Here is a 22655-nt window from a genome sequence, read left to right on the forward strand (position 1 = left end):
ACCCCGCCACGTCAACTGACATGCTTCTTATTACGCTGTTTTCCCAACAAAATTAAAACAGTTTAAACTTTCAATGACCAGGTGAACATGAGCAAATCAAATTTCTGGCATCATAAATAAACGAAGTATAAATTGCGCATACATTTAAAGCCAAGTAATTTCCAAGGGTGGTTATATGGTAAAGCGAAACATTACTGTTGAAGAGAAATACCATACAGAATAAATACGCAATCAATATGGTGTGAATAAAAGATTGATGTAGTAAATCACACTAAAGAAATAGACACGCTGTTCTTTACAAACCTTGGTAAATGGCTGAACACGTTTAAAATACGTTCTGTAAAACACACTACACACTGTCAGATAAACAACCATGACAAAAATGGTCGGCAATGGCAGGTTTCGTTGAATTCGGCTGATATAGCCGACGCCGTTCGTCATTTTAGTGGCGTTGTAAAGTGTTTGGACAAAGGGGTAAACAAATACTAAAATAATTAATATTTAACTGCAGTTAACTCAAACGACCTTGAATACCACATCGAAGTCATGTCGTGAAGCGATCGACCAATAATCTATGTTTCACTTGGTAAACAGGTACACAGTATAGCTGCCTTCTTACATTTACTGGATACACATTTTAATGATTTGCGGCAAAAAAATCTTGCAATGACTTGTTACGTCGTATCATAGACAGACACCACTCCCCCTCTGTCATTTTAGCGACCTTGATGATTCGGATTCAACTACCAAATTCTGGCACCACATGTTTGAGTTTAAAAACTGTGTTATACCAATCAGACAATTTGTTAAAATTTAACACTATATAAGCAGTCAACTATAATGACCCTGAATATCCGTGTCAATAGTCTATGTATAAAATCAACCATCCAATAATTCATGTTTAGTAAGTAAACACAAAAGATGGAGCCTCTTTACATTTACTAGATACATATTATGATGACTTGCTTGCAGGACGATTTTTAATAAATTCTGTTTTATTAGTTTCACACACTGGCAAATTGATTGCCAGGGCGAGTAGCCATAAGCCACCTTTTAACGCAATAGCAAGTGCTATTGAGATGCTGCATTTTGGGATTTTCAATTTTCAGAAGCAGAATTTATTCAAGTGTATTGTAACAACGTGACTGTATTGTAACAAGTGACTGCCAAACATGCCATGTCCTTCCTTCTATTTGTCGATTGGTTCTTGGGTCATTTATTTGTTGACTGGTTGTAGGGTCATTTATAGACACTCTGTAGCTTGAAATGATATGGTCTTAATCAAAATTCGCTAAGGTGGTGTCCTTTGAAAACATGACATGATTTCTTTTTCTTTATCACTGCTGTAAATCTTAAGAACTAACCATTGGATATGATGTCGGCGAAGACGTGTATGCTGAACAAGACGTACTATTGCAATTTTTCAATTTATTCTGACCTATGCCATCAAACCTAGTTGTTGTATTATTATGCTTCTAAAATAAATGTCTTGAAGCAGATTTCAATACAAGTATAAGTGCAATGCAACAACGGCTAAAGTGACTGTCACATATGCCATGTACTTCCCGTCCCCCCTCGTTATTGAATAATTTTACTGGTTACCTCTTACTTGATGCAACTATGCACATTGGTAAATGTATGAAATAATTACATCTGTGATTGAGTGTTTTAAATTACTATGTAACTCGGTGTGACCGCCTGTTTTGTTGGTCTAAATAAAACAGCAAAATATTTATGTTTTAAACATTTGGAATTCGGCATTTTCCGTTAATCTCAAGTTCAATAATGTAATATATAATAAATAAACGAATGTCCACCTTATGCCACGGATTTCTTTCACTGTGTCCCGATCATTCTTGCAATCTCCACCCTTTATTGTGACGTCATGAAGTAAATGTCTCCCATCTGCAATGAACTGTCAAAGAATCTATTCGCATATGGTTACGATAATAACTGTTGATGGTGTTTTGACCGAGGGGGTGTTTGTTGTTGTACAAAAATAACAATCAAATCAAAACAACACCAGAGAATCTGTTTTGTGACAGAGTTTACTAACTTGCATACACCCCATCCCTTTCAAACAGGAGTGGTAAACATAAAGCACAAAAATGTGTGCGACACTGATTCAATAATTTATCTGCATTCACATTACAATAAAATATTGCATCGATATGATTTATGTTTATTTGATATGATATACCACCACACTAATACACCGCCCACATGCTTCGCCCACGCTTATACAAAGCCACTAAAATGGCGGAAGGCGTTGGTTATATGAGCCGAATGCAACGGAAACTGCCTTTACTGACCATTTTCGTCACTGCTATTTGTCTGTCAATGTGTTCTGTGTGTTTCAGAATGTATCTTCAAGGTGTTCAGCCGTTTACCAAGGTTTGTAAAGAACAGCTGCTATATCTGTGGTATATTACGGTTCCATTTACCATATAACCACACTTGAAAATTACTAGGTTTTATATGTGTGCACAATTCATTCTGCTTTTCTTTATGATGTTAGACAGTTAGAGTGTAATTGCTGAGACTATGAGTTCCCATATTATGGACTGTGTTAGGTTCGTAAATATGCCTGTAATTTATATCGGTACACAGTATGACTTTTGAATGCAGTATTCTATTTTCACTAAAATCTGATATATATATATATATATATATATATATATATATATATCACTGGTGTTACACATTTAAATCTGGTTTGAATTGTCTGCATATCACATACATCAAAATTTAAGTCCCTTCAAATATTTTATGTCAGACATCTCTCTCAGCAGCGTCTGATAATTCGTCACCATTATCCCCAACGTACCTGCATGATAAAAATACGTGTCATATATTCTGATTGGCCATTTTAAATAACTCCCAATTGGTTAATCACAGATGGGCGTTTTTCTAAAATGTATTACATTGATTGCAAGGTAAGAGTTTGGACAACATGCCGTGCCGTGTTAGCATGGCAGGGTGACATCAATGGTAATTACACTTTAATTATAATTCTTATGAGTGACATGTACAACTCTCGCCGCAATAGAAACAAAGACAGTTTAAACCAATAGTATTATGTCATAATATTTGTTGTATCATTCTGGCAAAGTCTGCTGGCAATTTAGCAGTGCCAATATGAAAGTTATTGTTCGTGTTGCTTTCTTAATCAAGTTTTCCAGATCGTTAGAAACATGCTCTTAATGTATCTATCCATAATTCCGAACGGATGATTTGCTATTCGGCATGATTTGTCTGGATGATTAGGCGATGTGTTGGTGGTTATGTATCCTATTGCATGTTTCACGAGTATTTAAATTGTTAACTTAAATACTGACAATTATTTTGACATCATTCTGTTTCACTTTCAGGTGAAACACTCTCAGCATGAACTATCTACAACCATTTCCCAACATGACATAGTTGTCAATCACACTTCGTATTTCGATGTACGCAATGTATCAATAATGAGACGCAATGTAACTGGCGACTCCAACAAGCAAGGAAAACTGTATGGATTTTTGAAACCGCATGATAGAATGGTTGTTCCAAATATTGCACATTTTATTTGGTTTACTTGCCACGAGTTTCATTTTGTAAACTTCATCAGTTTACTGAGTGTTTACAGAATTATGCAAGCTGAACGTATTCTCTTCCACACGGATTGTGAACCAGATAACGAATTGTGGATGCAGGCTAAACAGCTGATACCAGTATTAGAAGTCATCAACCGAACTGCGCCAACAACCGTTTTTAATCACACACTTAATCCAAAATGGCCTCAACACTCAGCAGACATTGCCAGGCTCCAGATATTGACGGAAATGGGAGGTGTATATTTCGATACGGACATATTTGTCCTAGCAGCACTAGATCCACTTCGTTACTATGACTACGTGATCGGACAACCATCTAGTGCTATTTTGAATAATGGTGTCATTTTCGCTGTAAGGCATTCCGAGTTTTTAAAATACTATTATGAATCATATAAGACTTACAAAAGTTCGTGTTATGGCTGTAGTTCTGTTAAGAACCAATACCGACTAGCACAGTCGCATTTGGATATTTTGCATATTGAACCAAATAGTCTGATTAAACCACCATACACTAAATGGAAACAACTTTTTCTTGGGAAATTTAACTGGAGAAATGAACACTTCACGGTTCACGTTTTTTTAGGAGGCCATCGTAGATATAAAGAAACTAAAAACATCACCGACGATTTCACACCAGATAACATCAAACGTTTAGATACTGCTGTTGGTGAAATGTGCCGTTACATCTACTATGGAACGTCGTCTATTATCGCATAAGAACAGAAACATTTTGTCTATGGTATCATCAAATTTGGACCGCTTTATCATTGATATTTACGGGGAATCGGTTACATGGTAAAACTATTACTCTTAAAACAGGTATAAAGAACGCAGATTATTGGGAAGTAGCACAGATTCTCATCGTAGCACAGATTCTCATCATTAATGCTAAATGGTGTATTAGAATGAGAATTCATGTTTTCAAAGACTGTTTGTTTTCAGGATGCAGTCTGATAGTTGTTGCTTTCTTGGTTGTTCAATTATGAATAACATTTTAGTGGCGGGTTGAAGATTTGTTGATTGGTTGTAGGGTTAATTGGTTCGACACCCTGTAGCTTGAAATGGTGTGGTCCTATTAAAACGTGATATGGCAGTGTCTGAAAACATGGCATGAAAAGCATCTCATTAACATTTTATGTAACGCGCCTCCAAGTTTCAATAGCCTTGTGATCCCAAACTGTGCTGATGCTGCGTTTAACCTCGCTCTGGTCCGAGCATTGCCGATCTCGTATGCGTTGTAATAGAGAAAACTGGATACAAGAACGAGGCTCCAAAGAAAAAGTTAAAGTATAGGGAAATACTTAGTACATAAAATTACATAAAAACATACGATTTTATGGTGATAAGTGAATATTCTTACAACAAATGGGAATTATTCAGAACTTATATGATGCCTGCGACAGTGTGTAGATTCTGTGGTTAGTTGTAAAATACAGTATTTTCCATGAAGTATATGTCTTAGAAGATACACTTATATCCAGAAGTGTGGATGAACTTGAACTCGAGTGACCTGTGACTTTTTCCCGGACGTCGACACGCTGACTTGACCCAATATGACTTTGACCTTTGACCCCTAAGTACAGTAAAATTGCTGTTTCCACTGTTTCAACTGTATTGAATGCCTGCAGTGGCCATCTGAATTATATATAGTAAATTTAGTAACAATATATCGTACCATTGATGACTTTTGAACATTGGGTATCTGGTATCACTGGCGGATCCAGATACTCTTATTGACGTGACCGAACTGGACCTCCGTTGGGCTGGGTTTGTCAATTGATTTGTCGATTTTTTTTGCGGGCTGAAGGGGCGTGAGTTTCAATACAATGTAGTATTTCCTTGCCTTTTGCCCATGTGCAGGAACATTGAATTTCCCAACACTTTACATGTTTATTGTAATCTCCACTATTATAGTGAACCAATTACTTACCCTGATCACAAAGATTTGTTATGCGTACCAGTATCCCAACGTTTGGACATTGATAGGTCGTTTTGTGTTTAATTTGGTGGTCCCAGTTGATTTTTCCTGTGTTCCTGGGAAAGGCGACTTTGCATGTTGCCATTTATCATATTTCGGCCTCTTGGATGAATATTTTGGATACATTAGTTTTAAAGAATTAAGTGAAAATATTACTAAATACAATAGATTTAATAGAGATATTATATATAGTCAACCAAGTGTACCACCCTCCCATGCACACCCTCGGGAACACTTTGACTCGCCCTATTGAACTTACTGGGACTATTGAAAAGACCAAACGGCATGTATTTAAACTGGTAATGGCCAGTGGGTGTCAAGAAGGCAGTCTTAGCTTTGGCCTCTTCGGTCAAAGGTATTTGCCAAAACACCTTGTTTAATTTAAGTTTAGTGAAGTAGTTTACAGTAGACAGCTGGACAAACAATTCTTTTGGGTTGGGCATGAGCTCAGCATCAAATATGGTCATCGTGTTCAATTTTATATGATCAATTCATACACGAATTTTCCAATTTTTGTTGTTGACAAAAACAATAGGAAATGCAAACTTTTTTAGGGTGAATCTGAACGTTCTACAATATCTAGGTCTACAATACTCCTTTAATGACAATTTCCTGTGTTGGCGAGGGGTTTGGATATGTTATGCATCATATTTGTTTGCTGAGGTCAACTCAATGTCATGATATCTAATTTTTGACCTGCCAGGTAGGTCAGTGAAATTTATGAGTATACTTTTCCAATATCAGATTCACATTCCTGACTTGGGATTCAGAGAGCTCAACACTCAAGTGTACATCCTCAATGGTTTCTGCCCCTTTAGAAAAACAAATTCCACCACGTCAGTGTACTAGTGTTCTTACGAGGCGTGTATGACCCATCATTTATAATAGACACTTAAATTATACAAATATAAAATGTAGATAACATGTCTAAGCACTTCTTGACACCACTCCCTTGCTAAGGTTTAACCATATTCTACGGGTAAACCCACACAATGCATGAGGTGTCAGTGACAAGGTTTAATAATCGGCTAATGGTTAAATGTTACATTTCAACTTTTCATCAACCCAAAATTTATTATCTCCCGGTCTCTACCCATCGCATAATGCGACCATTGCTGAACATAGCCGTTTTTATATATGTCCATGCGCAATGATCAGTCTAAATAAAAAAAAAACTCAACAGCATATAAATAGGACAGATTAATATATCAGCACAATTATTTGTATGCTTCCCTGTATATTTTATCAATGACCATGCCGCGTACTTTTGGTTTCATCGTGCAGGTCACGCCTATAAATTATAGAAAATACAATAGCAAAATGAGTCCGGCTATTCGAGTAGTTTTCCCTCCGATAATCTCCAAGTGTGTCAGAGGGCATATGTTTACTATATAATGTTTGCATCAAAATAAGGTGGCCTCCTATGTAGAGATGTATTGTTCTGACTGAAAATTATAAATACAAGTACACGAAAACGTGCATGGCTTGGAAATTTTGTGTAAGCTAGCACTCCCGCAGTGAAAATGATAAATTAAACGCGAAAATGGAATTTGTTAATTGCTTTCAATTTGTCAATTTGGCAGCATGTTATAAAAAGTTTGCCTAAACCGTTTGTTCACTATAAATACGCAATCAGACCTTATACTTCACAGAAGGACCCATTTTTATAATTAAATCTTGCGAGAATTACTTATTAGGTCACATTAACACTGAATTCGAAATGTACTTTTGTTGATTCTATGTCTGATGTTCATATCACTTTTACTCATCCAGATAAACATGCGGTAAATTCAGCGACGACCCACGCGCCTCTTCTGTATTTATTCCGTGGACGCAACGTAGCGTATCGACGTGGTTAACGTTTGGTCAGCTCCTTCTAATCATCGCTCGCGTTTCGTAAGTTATTGTTCAATTCGGACGCCCAGAGCCTCTGTCAGAAAATCGAGACCGTCCGAGATAGGTTTGAGGCAGAAATCTACACATACGCGAGAGACTGAGAAACAGCGTACGAACACAAGGCGTCAAGTTAATGTAACTCTTCTCTTTATTCATCAAACATTCACGCATTCACGTTTCAAAGAAACGAAGTGGATCTAGCGCTGCTAGGACATATATGTCAGTATCGAAATATACACCTCCCATTTCCATCAATATCTGGAGCCTGGCAATGTCTGCTGAGTGTTGAGACCATTTTGGATTAAGAGTGTGATTAAAAACGGTTGTTGGCGCAGTTCGGTTGATGACTTCTAATACTGGTATCAGCTGTTTAGCCTGCATCCACAATTCGTTATCTGGTTCACAATCCGTGTGGAAGAGAATACGTTCAGCTTGCATAATTCTGTGCATACTCAGTATACTGATGAAGTTTACAAAATGAAACTCATGGCAAGTAAACCAAATAAAATGTGCGATATTTGGAACAACCATTCTATCATGGGGTTTCAAAAATCCATACAGTTTTCCTTGCTTGTTGGAGTCGCCAGTTACATTGCGTCTCATTATTGATACATTGCGTGCATCGAAATACGAGGTGTGATTGACAACTATGTCATGTTGGGAAATGGTTGTAGTTAGTTTATGCTGAGAGTGTTGCACCTGGAAGTGAAACAGAATATTGTCAAAATAATTGTCAGTATTTAAGTTAATAATTTAAATACTCGTGAAACATGCAATAGGATACACAATCGTAGATACAATGAGAGCATTTTTCCAACAATCTTGAAAAAAATCGAAAGAAAGCGACAGGAAAATAACTTTCACACTGACACTGCTAAATTACTAGCATCCTTTGTCAGAATGATACAACCAATATCATATATATCAATATCATGGTTTAATCATTCTCTGCTCATATTGGAGGTACTGTGGGGAAAAACTGTGTCGAATTATCCGACACTTTTTTGAGTTGTTCGACATTAAAATAATTGAATAGACTTCAATTTCGATGTATGTGATATGTAGGCAACTCAAACTAGGCTAGTATAAGTACACCAGTGGTATTATATTGGCGACTGTGCATCAACAGGACCAGGTACTCTATTCTATATATATCAGACGTTCGTGAAAATAGAATACTGCATTCAAAAGTCATACATTGTACCGATATAAATTACAGGCATGTAAATGAACATATCAAAACAGTATGCGAACTTACAGTCCCGATATTTGCACCCAACCACAGTCAACTGACATGCTTCTTATTACGCTGTCCCCTAAACAAAATAAAAACATGTAAAACAGTTTAAACTTTCAATGACCAGATGGGCTTTTATAAGTTATGTCAATAAAATGGGAATATGATTTGTTGTTAGTGATTAAAATTTGTGTACGTTGTGGCCATTCTATTTTAATGTGTGTTATCAGTTTGTGTTATACATCGAAATAAATAAAATAAACAGCCAATGTCAGTAGAGAAGTCAGGATGTTATAGAATCGAATTGCGTATAGGTAAGTCTCTAACGAATGATTTTTGGCTCATTTTTGGTACTTTTTTTTTGAACTGATGTACGTCTCCAGCTAGCCTACAGGGGCCTCAGATATTCGTGTTACAAAGAACTCAGAAACCCATGACCAGACACAACGTTTTCAATGATTTGTTGAATAGGACAGAGTAACAAACTAAATACCGAAACACCACGTCAGCAGCACACATACGCGAAACACTGACAAAAAGCGTACGAACACAAGACGTCAAGTTTACTCAACTGTACTCTTTATTCATCAAACATTCACGCACAAAAGGTGGCGCCATTCACTGATCACCACAAATCTGATTAATATGCGCTGTCAAGTAATAAATGAACTCAAGGTCTCAACACACAACAAGTTATCATTAAAACATAAATATCTCAAAAATATCTTGGTAGCACTAATTTGCTAGATAATGTGTGCAGTGTGCTTCATTTCATTGGATCTTTACTTTTTACTTACCCTATCCACAGGCATACTAAGACGTTTAGAAGTTTTAAACACTCAATTACAGGTGTAATTAATTCATAAATTCACCAATGTACATAGGTGCATCAAGTAAGAGGTAACCAGTAACAATAGTAGAGAACGAGGGGGTAGGGCTTAGGGCATGGTATATTTGACAGTCACTTGAAAAGTTGCTATTGCATTAAAAGGTCCACTCCAACTAATATCGCGAGTGTCAGTAATACGCGACTGTTACCATACACAAATTAACTTCTTGAACTCTTTTTCATCTTCGTATTTTACAATCGATATCCTTATATTGAAATCTACTTCAAGACATTTATTTTAGAAGCATAGCAATACAATAAGTAGCTGTGTTGGCATAGTTTGCTCAAAACAAATTGAAGTATTGCCAGCAATAATTAGTACATCTTGTTTAGCATACATATTTTCCCCGCATCATTTTCAATAACTAGTTCTCAGGATCTACAGCAGTAATAAATAAGCAGAAATCATTTTGTTGCCATGTTTTCAGACACCGCCATATCACATTTTTTATTAGGACGACACAAGTTCAAACTAGAGAGTGTCGAAACAAATGGCCCTACAACTAATCAACAAATCTTCCTCCCCCCCCCGCCTCTAAAATTGTATTCATAATTGAACAACCAAGAAAGCAGCAACTATCAGACTGCATCCGGAAAACAACCATTGCAAACATGAATACCCATTCCAGTATACCATTCAGCAATAATGGTTTATATACCCATTTGAATGCGTACAACAAGCTTAGCCAATTTTTGAAAAAGACTTGTATTTTTTTTTGACCAACCACTCATTTTATTTATTGTTGAGTGAGGACGCCATTTACTAAAGAAAATGATCTTTTGAAGAAATGAAACCACGGTTAGCAACCACCATTGAACAGATCTAGCAGCGAACATCAAGTAATACCTTAGTGTAATGAAGCATTACAATTCACTTGCCTAAAGATGAATGCGACAGGACCTTAAACTTGGACCCATGGGGCTACTAGTTTAGCACCAACACAATCTCTTTGAATTAACATTACTTTAATATGCATTTAGATCGGGTTAAATGGCTAGGTAGGTTTACTGTATATCAACCTAAACGCTGAATGTTTTCCCAAGGCAACCTTTTTCTTTAATTCGACTATAATATCAATTTTACAGTTTCGCAATTTCGATAATTTCCACCAATGATTTTGGAACAATTGCCTGTAGATAAATCACAATAACCGATACGTTATTTATTTATTGAGTAGCATGTATACAACCAACTGATAAGAGTTATCAGTTAAGAGATATCAGTCGTCGCGCTACACAAAGTACAGGCTACAATTTGAGCTAATCTCATATGTTTGCATATCGGATAGACCCAATTGCCTTTACGTATGGGAGGAAACAGTTGTTAGCATGGGTTAAGGAACGCCCAAATTTGTTAAAAATTTAAAAAAATCTTCAGTCATTTTAATTATGATTACTAAGTACAGTCTACGGTTATAAAACAAAACCAAAGCAAGTTCAAGTGCAGATGGCAAAATATTAGGAAGTTTGATAATCGATAGTTTGTTTTTATTTTCTCAAGAACCGTTGATGTACTTGCAATGGTTGTCATGTCAGAAATGGCATTTCTAAAGTAATAGTTGTTTCCTTGCCCGTGCTAAGCGTTCCCACACGTTTTCCCAGCAAGGGCTAAGGTATTTGACCTCTCCTCTTTGAGCCTGTACTAAAGAGCTGTGCATGAACAATGCTAGTATTCATTAATATATTAGTCATTATATTTGTTATTTCGGATGCCATTTCTGACATGACAACCAACACGAGGACATCTAGAAGTTTTTTTTTTCGAGACAAATTTAACTAAAGATGCGAATCTGTGCTACTTTCTAATAATCTGCAATTTGCACTTTCATGAAATAATGGCGTTCTTTACACCTTTTTAAGAGTAATATTTTTACCATGTAATCTATTCCCCGCAAATATCAATGATAAAGCTGTCAAAATGTAATGATACAATGGTTAAAATGTCTCTGTCCTTATGCGATAATAGACGACGTTCCATAGTAGATGTAACGGCACATTTCACCAACAGCTGTATCTAAACGTTTGATGTTATCTGGTGTGAAATCGTCGGTGATGTTTTTAGTTTCTTTATATCTACGATAGCCTCCTAAAAAAACGTGAATCGTGAAGTGTTCATTTCTCCAGTTAAATTTCTCAAGAAAAAGTTGTTTCCATTTAGTGTATGGTGGTTTAATCAGACTATTTGGTTCAATATGCAAAATATCCAAATGTAACTGTGCTAGTCGGTATTGGTTCTTAACAGAACTACAGCTATAACACGAACGTTTGTAAGTCTTATATGATTCATAATAGTATTTTAAAAACTCGGAATGCCTTACAGCGAAAATGACACCATTATTCAAAATAGCACTAGATGGTTGTCCGACCACATAGTCATAGTAACGAAGTGGATCTAGCGCTGCTAGGACAAATATGTCCGTATCGAAATATACACCTCCCATTTCCATCAATATCTGGAGCCTGGCAATGTCTGCTGAGTGTTGAGGCCATTTTGGATTAAGAGTGTGATTAAAAACGGTTGTTGGCGCAGTTCGGTTGATGACTTCTAATACTGGTATCAGCTGTTTAGCCTGCATCCACAATTCGTTATCTGGTTCACAATCCGTGTGGAAGAGAATACGTTCAGCTTGCATAATTCTGTGAACACTCAGTATACTGATAAAATTTACAAAATGAAACTCATGGCAAGTAAACCAAATAAAATGTGCGATATTTGGAACAACCATTCTATCATGCGGTTTCAAAAATCCATACAGTTTTCCTTGCTTGTTGGAGTCGCCAGTTACATTGCGTCTCATTATTGATACATTGCGTGCATCGAAATACGAAGTGTGATTAACCATTATGTCATGTTGGAAAATGGTTGTAGATAGTTCATGCTGAGAGTGTTGCACCTGGAAGTGAAACAGAATAATGTCAACATAATTGTCAGTATTTAAGTTAATAATTAAAACATGTAATAGGATACACAATCGTAGATACAATGAGAGCATGTTTCAAACAATCTGGGGAAAATTCGAAAGAAAGCGACAGGAAAAATAACTTTCACATTGGCACTGTTAAATTCCCAGCATCCTTTGTCAGAATAATACAACCAATATCATTGGTCAGTATTGAAGTTAATCCACTTATTTTTCGTTACAAACCTTGGTAAATGGCTGAACGCTTTTAAAATACATTCTGAAAAACACAGAACACACTGTCAGACAAACTGCGATGACAAAAATGGTCGGTAATGGCAGGTTCCGTTGCATTCGGCTGATATAGCCGACGTCGTTCGCCATTTTAGTGGCTTTGTGGACTGTTTTGGGCAAAAGCGGAAACAGTTAGTTAATTAATATTTAACTAGGATTATGAAACAGTTCATGAGTTAACCTCAAAGACCTTGAATATCGTGCCAAAAATATAATGTTTTGAAGTATGGCTGCCTTTTCACATTTACTGGATACACATTCATTTACTCATGGAAAGATTTCAAATGAATATTTGTTATATTAACTAACTAACTAACTAACTAACTACGCATGACTGCCACGCGTTGTTAGAGCTGTGCAAAGAAACACGTTTTTCTTTGCTTCAAATACTTAGTAAGTGACTACTTTTGTTCCAATACGTTTTGTAAATACTTCCTAGTTACTGCCGTTTATTCATTTTGTTTTCTCGGTAAAAATCTACCGTATTTTAGTTGATTTTGTTTTTCACTTTTAGTTTGCTCGTCGTGGGGCCTTTCCAAGATGGCGGCCTCCGCGGCGAGTACACGTGTTAACCATTTTGCAGGGCTAACACGTAAACACGGTCTGAAATGCGAGTCAATTGATGGGATACCAATTGAAGCGTATGTAAAAAGTATTTCTGCTATTCTCAAACCTGTAAATATTATTGCCGCTTCCCGAGTGAGCGGAAGTGTTATTGTTTTTCTCGACTCTGTGAACGCTGTGGAAACTGTTTGTACAACTGGTCTGTCAGTGGGAGACTGCTTTACCCATGTGCAACCCCTTGTTAAACCTGCCACTAAAGTAATTCTCTCAGGTGTACCCCCATTTATACCAAATCATATTATTCAAACTGAACTGTCAAAATATGGCCGTGTTGTTAGCAATTTGCGCTTAATTCCACTCGGGTGCAAACAACCCGAGCTGAAACATGTCAAATCCTTTCGCCGTCAAGTTTATATGTTGTGCGACAATAATAAACTTGACGGTGTCATTAATGTCACTCATGAGGAGCGGCAATATCGTATCTATTTATCAACTGATGATATTGTTTGTCACAGGTGTCAAAAAAGGTCATATTATGAGAAACTGCCCAGTAAGTCAACAGCAAACTTCAAACGACCCAGTTTGCGATCATTCTCTTCCAAATAGTAAACCCCGCCCCAACCCTGAACCAATACTTGTTGATCAGTCTACTATTCCTACTCTTGATAAAACTGATAAAGCAAACGACATTAATGAAAATGGTGATAATGATAACAATAGTCAAACGATGGAATTTGACAACACGCCCAAAAATGTAGAGTAAATGATAAAGGTGACGATAACGTAATAGGTGTCAATGTGTTAAATAGCAATGATGATGATGGCAAAGCGTGTGACAAAAACAATGTGACTAACAATGACTTAAATGATAAAGGTGACGATAACGTAATAGGTGTCAATGTGTTAAATACCAATGATGACGATGGCAAAGCGTGTGACAAAAACGATGTGCCTGACCATGTTTTAAATGATAAAGGTGACGATAACGTAATAGGTGTCAATGTGTTAAATAGCAATGGTAGCAAAGCGCGTGACAAAAACGATGTGACTGACTATGATTTAAATGATAATAACGAAATAAATGAAAACGAAAACACACACGATATTAGTGTGAGCAAATCTGTTGTAAATAGCTCAAAGTTAACTGGTGCGAAAACCCTAAATGCAAATGATGAGGAGGTGGTAGAAACCCACCCCTTTACCTCCCCCTTTTTACCAAGTGAGTCGAATGACCCGCTTGACCCAACAAAGACTCCTATCCCTGTGGGTTTGTCTGAGGACAGGGATGATACTGAGTCGATCGTGTCAGATTGTTCTGAAATCTCAACGCTATCTGCCGAGGCCATATAGCTTACTGTTTCGAGCGAGAAAGCAAAACTGTTCTCTCGCGATGCCCTGAATCCTTTTTTAGTTGAGTCATTCAACTCAAGAAAAATAGTTGAAGTAGCTACACGATTTTGCCCCGATCTCAGGTTATTGGCACGCTCACTGAATGAGGTACGAAAATCCCCAGACATATCAAGTAACGAAAAAATGCGAATACAACGGGTCACCATGAAATTAATTAAACACATTAGAAAAATCAATGATCCTCTTTCGTGGTTGAAAATCGCGAAACGTTAAAAGAGGAAATTTTGAAAAAAAAGCGTGGTATACAACCACAAGCAGATACCGATGTCACTAATACAAAATAGATCTGTGATCTTTTCACTGCATTACAGTTTTAATTTATCGTTTATCATGCTTACTATAATTTTCTCTCAACGTATCATTTGTTTACTACTTTTCACATCAATAATGAGTTTTTCTGCTATTACATGGAATGTGCGCGATTGTCGCGATTCAATGAAGCGGTACCAACTTTTTGAGTTCCTTAAACTTAACCATTCCATTGATTTCTACTTTCTCCAGGAAACTCACACTGTTCAAGCCGATGAAGCTCAATGGCAAATTGTATGGCGCTTATCTATTTTATTTTCCCATGGCAACTCGCAGTCTGCTGGTGTGGCTATTTTGGTAAATAAAAATACAAATAAAAACATCAAGGTTTTGAAGGTGACTGATGTTGTACCGGGTCGTCTGCTGCACATACATCTGGAGGTACACGGCTCGCCAGTTCATCTGGTTAATGTTTATGCGCCCACCGTTGGGGTGGACCGGCTTGATTTTTTAAAACTCTCAAGAAAACGCTCAATGACCTTAATCAAGATCCAATTATCATTGGCGGTGATTTTAACTGCACCCTTAACCCCGACTTAGACAGAGCTGAAAACCCTGAACCACATGTACAGTCAACTATGTTATTATCTAACATAATTGCGCGTTTTAAACTTATTGACTCTTGGCGCCATTTTAATTCCAACTTGCGAAACTATACATGGGTCAGGAATGACAGCAAGTCTCGCATCGACACCTTTTACATCTCTAAAGGTTTCTCATCTAAAATCAAACGTATCTCTATCGAAACTCACTGCAACCTCTCTGATCATGCACCTGTTAAATTATGCATACAATTGAAAGTTGTCACAAACAAGAACCCAATATGGCACTTCAATACCAGTTTACTCCATGACGAAGAGTACTGCCATATTTTTAATGACTTCTGGTCGCTATGGCGTAGAGAAAGAGAACGCTGTGATTCCATCCAAATGTGGTGGGATATGGGCAAATTTAAAATAAAGGAACTAACGAAACAATATAGCGCGAAACTCAGCAACAACTACAAGCGCATTAAACAAAGTATTTGTGACGAAATACACACCCTTGAACAAATCGTTCAATCCACTGGCGCACTCACAACGCAATTAAACGAAAAAAGGGCATTATTGCAAACTGTAATGCACAACGAATCAAAAGGAGCTGCTATAAGATCGCGGCATAAAATGCTTAATGAAACTAATGCGCCTACCTCTTTTTTCTCAGCTATCGAAAAACAGAGGGGGAGTAAAAAGGTCATGACCCAGTTACAACGCCCAAATGCCACTACGACTGAGTCACTGGCTGAAATGCGAACTCTCACAAAAAACTTTTACTCTAACTTGTTCTCACCTGACCCCGTATCAACTGAATCTCAAGTCCGTCTACACAAGGGACTTCCCCAACTTGACGAAACGCTTAAAAACATGTGTGACGCCCCTCTGTCTTTTGATGAATTGACTTGCGCTGTTAAACTATTATCTAAAGGTACGTCTCCTGGCATTGACGGGCTGCCTGGTGAATTTTTCCGTCATTTTTGGTCTTTGTTGGGCCCCGATCTTCACGATGTCCTCAACGCCTCAGTTGAGGACGGCCAACTCCCATTGTCGTGTCGACGCGCCGTCATTACTTTACTCCCCAAAAAGGGTGACAACAGTCTGTTGAAAAACTGGAGACCAGTTAGCTTGCTCTGCTCCGATTATAAAATACTCACTAAAGCGCTCTCCATGAGGCTTAAATCTACTCTACCTGACATAATTCACCCCGACCAAACCTACTGTGTCGCGGGGCGTGACGTCATAGACTACTGTAATATCAACCAATTGCCACTTGGGATCGTTGCCCTAGACCAGGAAAAGGCATTCGATCGCATCAACCATGACTACCTTTTCAAAACCCTAGAAGCGTTCGGCTATGGGGATCAATTTTGTAAGTACATTCAACTAATCTACTCTAGTACGCAAAGTCTTGTTCGTGTTAATAACAGTATAACCAGTCCAGTCTTGTTCCAACGTGGTATTCGTCAGGGTTGTTCCTTGTCTGGTCAGCTATATACACTGGCTATTGAACCACTTCTACATAAAGTAAGAACTGAAAGTCAAATACATGGCGTCTATACTCACAAACCTGTTAATCTGTCTGCTTATGCAGACGACATTAGTTTCTTTTTAACCCAAAACAATGACTTTAACAAGCTTGAACATTGGTTGCGTGTGTACGAGTCTGCGAGTAACTCTAGAATAAACTATGGCAAATCAAAGGGACTGTGGGTAGGCAAGTGGAAAGATAGGACTGACAATCCTTTAAATATAGCGTGGAACAATAAAGGTTTAAAAATTCTTGGTACCTACCTCGGCAATAGCGCCACTTTTGTCAGTCAAAACTGGGATGGTGTTGTTGGAAACGTTGAGGCCAAGCTGGATTGGTGGTCACGCTTTGCGCCGGCAATGACCTATAGAGGGCGAACTATTGTAATTAATCAACTCATTGCGTCCAAACTTCTCCACTCGTGCATGTGCACTAGTCCACCCAAACATATTGTTAATAGTTTACAGAAACTATTTTTGAACTTTTTCTGGCAGGGACGGCACTGGATCCCGGCTGAAACAGTTTATCTACCAGCTACTGATGGCGGCCATGGCCTGATACATTTGCCTAGTCGTATTGCGTCTTTTCGCATTCACTATATTCAACATTACCTTTACTCCAATGTCAGTCATCCTTGTTTTGCTTTTACTGATCACTTTTTAAAAGAATTCAATCATTTAAACTATGATAAACAGCTATTTGTTGTCGACGTTCCGGCACCCAGTGTTCACTTACCACAGTTTTATTCTGAGTTGCTGACGATCTGGTCTTCCCTTTCAACAATCAGGAAAGACAGACCGACTGCACTGCACGAGATTGCCCAAGAGCCGTTATTTTTTAATCCTTTAATTATTCACCCAATTCAAAACACACCTTTGAATCTTTTACACTTTCGTGAGGCTGGCCTCACAAAGGTCGGTGACCTTTTTAATAATGGTACATGGTTAGGCGTTGACGCCATTCATAATAAAATAAATGTGTATTCGAGGCAGCTAGCATGGATGGCACTCGATGTGATACACCGGGCCATACCTGTGGAGTGGCAATGAATTATACTCAATCAAAAAGTGACCGATGAGTCAACTGAAATCAAATATCACATCGAACTTTGCTATAGGGACGACGATAATGACATCCTTCTGAATACTCCGCTCTACAAATTCGAGAGGGGTGAAATTTACAAATTCCTAATAAAGTCTCAGTACTTTTCCAGCCGTAGCTCACAGTTTAACACTATATGGCACGACTTACTTTCTCTCTCTCCCAACTCTAAACCCGTCTTTAGAGATTGTTATATGACCCCAACCACAGAGAAAGACGGCGACCTCAATTGGCGCATGCTCCACGGCGCCTGCCCAACTGGCGGGTTTCTTTTAAAAACCAAAGCCCAGACCACTGATACTTGTCCCTTCTGTGACGAAAGGGACGACCTTACCCACATTTTTATTGAATGCTCAAGACTCACTCCACTTTTCAACTTGCTGAAATTAATTGCCAATAAACTTATAAATATTGACACTATACCACTTTCTTGGTACGTACTTGGCTCACCAAGCAAAAGAACCGCTACACATCGTTTGCTCTGTCACATAATTACAACCATGAAAGTGGCAACTCATGTAACACGATATAAAAGGTTAAACGATCGGGTACAAACAAATGTGTTACAGTGCTTTAAATCCAAAATTAGGTATCGGGTAACTAACGAATACAACTATCACCTGCTCACAAAGTCTCTAGATGCATTTGAAACACAGTGGTGCATTAACGACGCCATTGCAATCCTGGATGATAACTCACTAATAATCCCCGATATCTTAGACAATGGCTGAATAATATCCTTTTTATTGTACAAACCCGCCTTTTCAATTGCTTTTTATCAGTTTTATTGTACTTTTAAGTATTTTTAGAATTGTAATTATTTGAGTGTAGAACCATTTGTTATTTTTATCGTTCAATGTCGTACATGTCTCACCTCTCGTCACTTGTTTATCTGTTTGTAACCTCCGCTAATCACTTGTATTCGTTTAATCGTTTTTATTTTGAACCGAGAAATGTGTCAAACGGATGACTGTTATCCGGATGGCACAGGGCAGGGGGGTTCGATTCCCCCATTGTCCGTGCCACTTGGTGTTGGCCTGCCCGCAGGGTTTCACGGTTTTATTTCTCACTGTCCAGTCGTTATTGATTTATTATTTACCCGTAGAATCAAAAAGGAACTAACAGATACCTTTAGAGTTATTCCCCAACGCATGGCACTGGATCTAAACTAGAGGTTTCTATTATGTCACTACGGGAACAACACGCCAATAACCTAGCCACAAAAAAACCCGAGTTGCTAAGGCAGTTACTTGGGTGCGATAAAATGTCGAGGTCATGTGGAGTTTGTTTACTTGTTTTGGATATGGGTCGTAAAAAGTTAGATAAGCTAGATTAGAAAGCAAAGTCTGAGACGAAGTACTCATAAATACTGTGACGTTAAATGCGGGGGAGGGGCCTTTATGGGGCTACACCGTATTCAGGATCGGGGAGCTTGTCTTTAATACCGGTCTAATAGTCTTTGTCTTTGGTAGCGTGCTTATCTTATAAGTCTCCTCCCTCTCAGCTGTCCGCTGTCACAGGGTAGGGATCGTTTGGTGAATGTATATCACCACAACTGAGACTGTGCAGAGAAAGAAATATACCAGTAACGATTATAACAAATCAACACAACACAATATATACGGTTTCCTGTACTTTAATAAACAAATGACAGGGATGCTGGTCACTAGAACCAGCAAGGGGAGGGGGATACACTGTAAAATAAAATAAATTAGAGACTTGGTCGATGCTGCAGGGAACACTCCACTCTCCATTGGACAGCAATGTGCAATGTTGCGTTCCTTCGTATCTGGCACACTGGCGAAGCAGCTGCACTACAATTTAAACTCGTGCTCTGTGTCCAGGGAGTATCGGCAACTGCACTGCTATCTGCTGCTACTGGTAGCACTGGTACAACGGGAGTAGTTCTGGCAGTGAGCTTCAGTGGTTCCTGTTGATCAGCAGGGATTACTGCACAGCACGTCTGCATATGTACCCCTATATAGGGTACAGCTCACTGGAGTCAGGAATCAGCATCACAAGATGTTACAGGATCAAGTCAGGTCACCTTCCTGACTAAAGATTTTCCCTTATGTCTCAACTTAAATATGGCCATGCAAATAATAAAATGTATATAACGAAAGGATTGGTTATCTCGAAATAGCCGACAAATCAGTGTACAGAGGATGCCAATTTTGGTAGTGGAATAAACCACTCTTAATCCAAGCTCTACCAATTTAAAGTAGGAGACTTGGGTCAATGATGTCATATTTTCATTGCCAACAAGGCTGGTCTCAGCACATTCCAAAGTGTTTCACAATCACCACAACACTATCTGGGACATACCATTATCCCAAAGGGGAAACAGGACGTATGTATATCAAATTTTGCTGACACCCTAATCCAGCTACTGTATCAGCAGTCTAAAAATAAACATGTGCAATGAGTTGTCGCAAAGTATACAAACGTGTGTGCTTTCCACACATACATCCAGGGCTCTGTTCCCTTTTTTTCAAGTACTTTCCAGTTAAAATTTATGTCACATTACCCCCCCCCCCATGAGTTCAACACACCGGGGGTGATTTCATAGCATTTTAAACAGACGTAAACTGTTGTGGGAAATTCAAAGGGGTTATACATTGGTGTGGCATTGAAGTAGTACATACAATCAAGGACAAAAAGTCACAGTCCAGTTAACTTTGGCTTCCATTTTATTGATAAATTTGTCCACTCTCCCCAAACTCCCAACGCTGGTCTGCAGCCCAGCAGTACGAGTTCGGTTTGAGATCTCTTTGGTTTCTGGTTACAAAATAAACTAAAGACCGTACTTCATGGATATAACAAAAAAATAAAATAAATAAATATCGAATAACAACAAGTATAGAACAATAAATAATAACTTTGTTTACTACTCACGCACCAATGCGATTTATCTACTTATAAACTTTTAGTCGTATCAAAATAGAAATATATATGTCATATAAATATAGTTAAAATAGATTGTTAATATAGTTAAAAACAGATTATAAATATAGTTAAAACCAAATTATAAATATAGTTAAAACACTCTTACAGGGCAGTGTACTTCACAGTTTATCATAGTTCAGTTTGAGTCCGTGTTTTCTTCCGAATCGACAAAAACGCACTTGGACCGGTTTCTAATCTTTACTCTCATTTTTTTCGCCCCTACAACCTCCAGCACAGCATCTCTGTAATTCCGGGGTCTGTGTGCTCGCGTCTCGATATTTCACCTCCGCTGCATACTCCTCACCCTGCGTCGCATCTGTGTTCGACTCCGAGTCCGACGATGACAACACCCTGTCAGGTTCCTGTTCCACTTCCCCTCGCTCATAGGCATTCACGTACGCTTGCTTCATTGCCTCTATATCTTTTCCTCTTGATCTTACAGTCGGACGTCCTTCTGGTTGCGTTCTTCCAGACTTTTCTTTCTCTTCTTCTCTCTTTACCCTCCGACATTGGGGCCCACCCTGCAGCCATTCCCGGGACTTCCGGATTCGGGGTATAGTGTAATTGTGCAGCTTTCCTACACCAACAACCGCTATCTCGAGTGACGATGTAGACGGCTTTTCTGCATCTCTTTCACCATTCGTCTTTTCTTTCCTAGCTTTACGGCTCGCCTCCCTACCTGTTGCTTTCCCATGATGCCGCTCCATGTGATTTCTCATTCGCCTCCTAGATTTAAAAACCGCATCACATCTCTCACAGGTTACGGTGTCCGGCTCAGGCTGTTGACAGTCCCACCTCTTCAAGTTCATTTCTTTCTCCCAACGCTTTCTTTCGCCATCCCAATCACTTTTTCTGCCGCCAGACATTCTTTCTTTCTTTCGGTCTTTCCTTTCACGTCTTTCTCCGCGTTAGCAACACAAGCGGGTCTCAAATTTTCAGCAGTGGTCACCAGAATGTATCAAGTGTGCAACTTTGAAAGTTAAAAACTTTTTCCTCTGTCAGCGGATTCTATAAATTAAGTATGCATGAATGACGTATCAATTGGGCTATTTTTAACTCACCACCGAGGGCGCCCTCGATGTGCTACGTCATCGGGTGCCATCTTGGTTTTCTTATTTACTAATAAAGAAACCGACAAGGTATTTTTCTCGTTCTGGGGGGATTCCTTCGCGTCTCTGCTTCTCCTGGCTGCTTTGAACTACTTGCATCTTTCTTCGTGTCTTTTGGGGTGAGTTTTTCTTTATCTTTTATCGTGTCATTTTTCCCGTTACCACCTTCCTGGACCTCGCGTCGTATTTCCGGTTTAGCATCTAACTGAGTTATATTTAAGTCTGCCTTGCTCGAGTCAGCAACTATTGCTTCCGGTGTCACCAATTCAGGGTACTCGGATAAATTAATTTCAGCTTCTGCCACCTTTCCGAGTTCACTGTCCGTCAGCCAGCTTGTTATTTCCTTCCCCTTATATGGTTTC

At 38.4% G+C, this 22655-nt stretch overlaps 2 protein-coding genes across 2 annotated transcripts; one reads left to right on the top strand and one right to left on the bottom strand.

Annotated features, from left to right (window-relative positions):
* Nucleotides 1–2256: 2256 nt before the first annotated feature.
* Nucleotides 2257–5439, top strand: LOC146729054 (uncharacterized). Its single transcript, XM_085495773.1, has 2 exons — nt 2257–2394; nt 3372–5439. The coding sequence occupies exons 1-2, from the start codon at nt 2257–2259 to the stop codon at nt 4311–4313; spliced, it is 1080 nt and encodes a 359-aa protein (XP_085351899.1). The 3' UTR covers nt 4314–5439.
* A 6109-nt stretch (nt 5440–11548) lies between these two features.
* LOC146729055 (uncharacterized) lies at nt 11549–12880 on the bottom strand. The gene is made up of 2 exons (XM_085495774.1): nt 12743–12880; nt 11549–12490 (listed from the first exon to the last, which is right to left on the bottom strand). The coding sequence occupies exons 1-2, from the start codon at nt 12878–12880 to the stop codon at nt 11549–11551; spliced, it is 1080 nt and encodes a 359-aa protein (XP_085351900.1).
* Between the last annotated feature and the right edge of the window lie 9775 nt (nt 12881–22655).

The sequence above is a fragment of the Saccoglossus kowalevskii genome, chromosome 22 (genome assembly GCF_978046115.1).
Source record: "Saccoglossus kowalevskii chromosome 22, keSacKowa6.1, whole genome shotgun sequence".
NCBI lineage: Eukaryota > Metazoa > Hemichordata > Enteropneusta > Harrimaniidae > Saccoglossus > Saccoglossus kowalevskii.

Bases quoted from the DNA above. Each gene is read 5' to 3' on its own strand.
- LOC146729054 (XM_085495773.1), top strand. From the start codon at position 2,257: ATGGCGGAAGGCGTTGGTTATATGAGCCGAATGCAACGGAAACTGCCT. The intron at 2,395-3,371 runs GTTTGTAAAGAA...TTTCACTTTCAG, and splicing joins GTGTTCAGCCGTTTACCAAG to GTGAAACACTCTCAGCATGA.
- LOC146729055 (XM_085495774.1), bottom strand. From the start codon at position 12,880: ATGGCGAACGACGTCGGCTATATCAGCCGAATGCAACGGAACCTGCCA. The intron at 12,491-12,742 runs GTTTGTAACGAA...TTTCACTTCCAG, and splicing joins GCGTTCAGCCATTTACCAAG to GTGCAACACTCTCAGCATGA.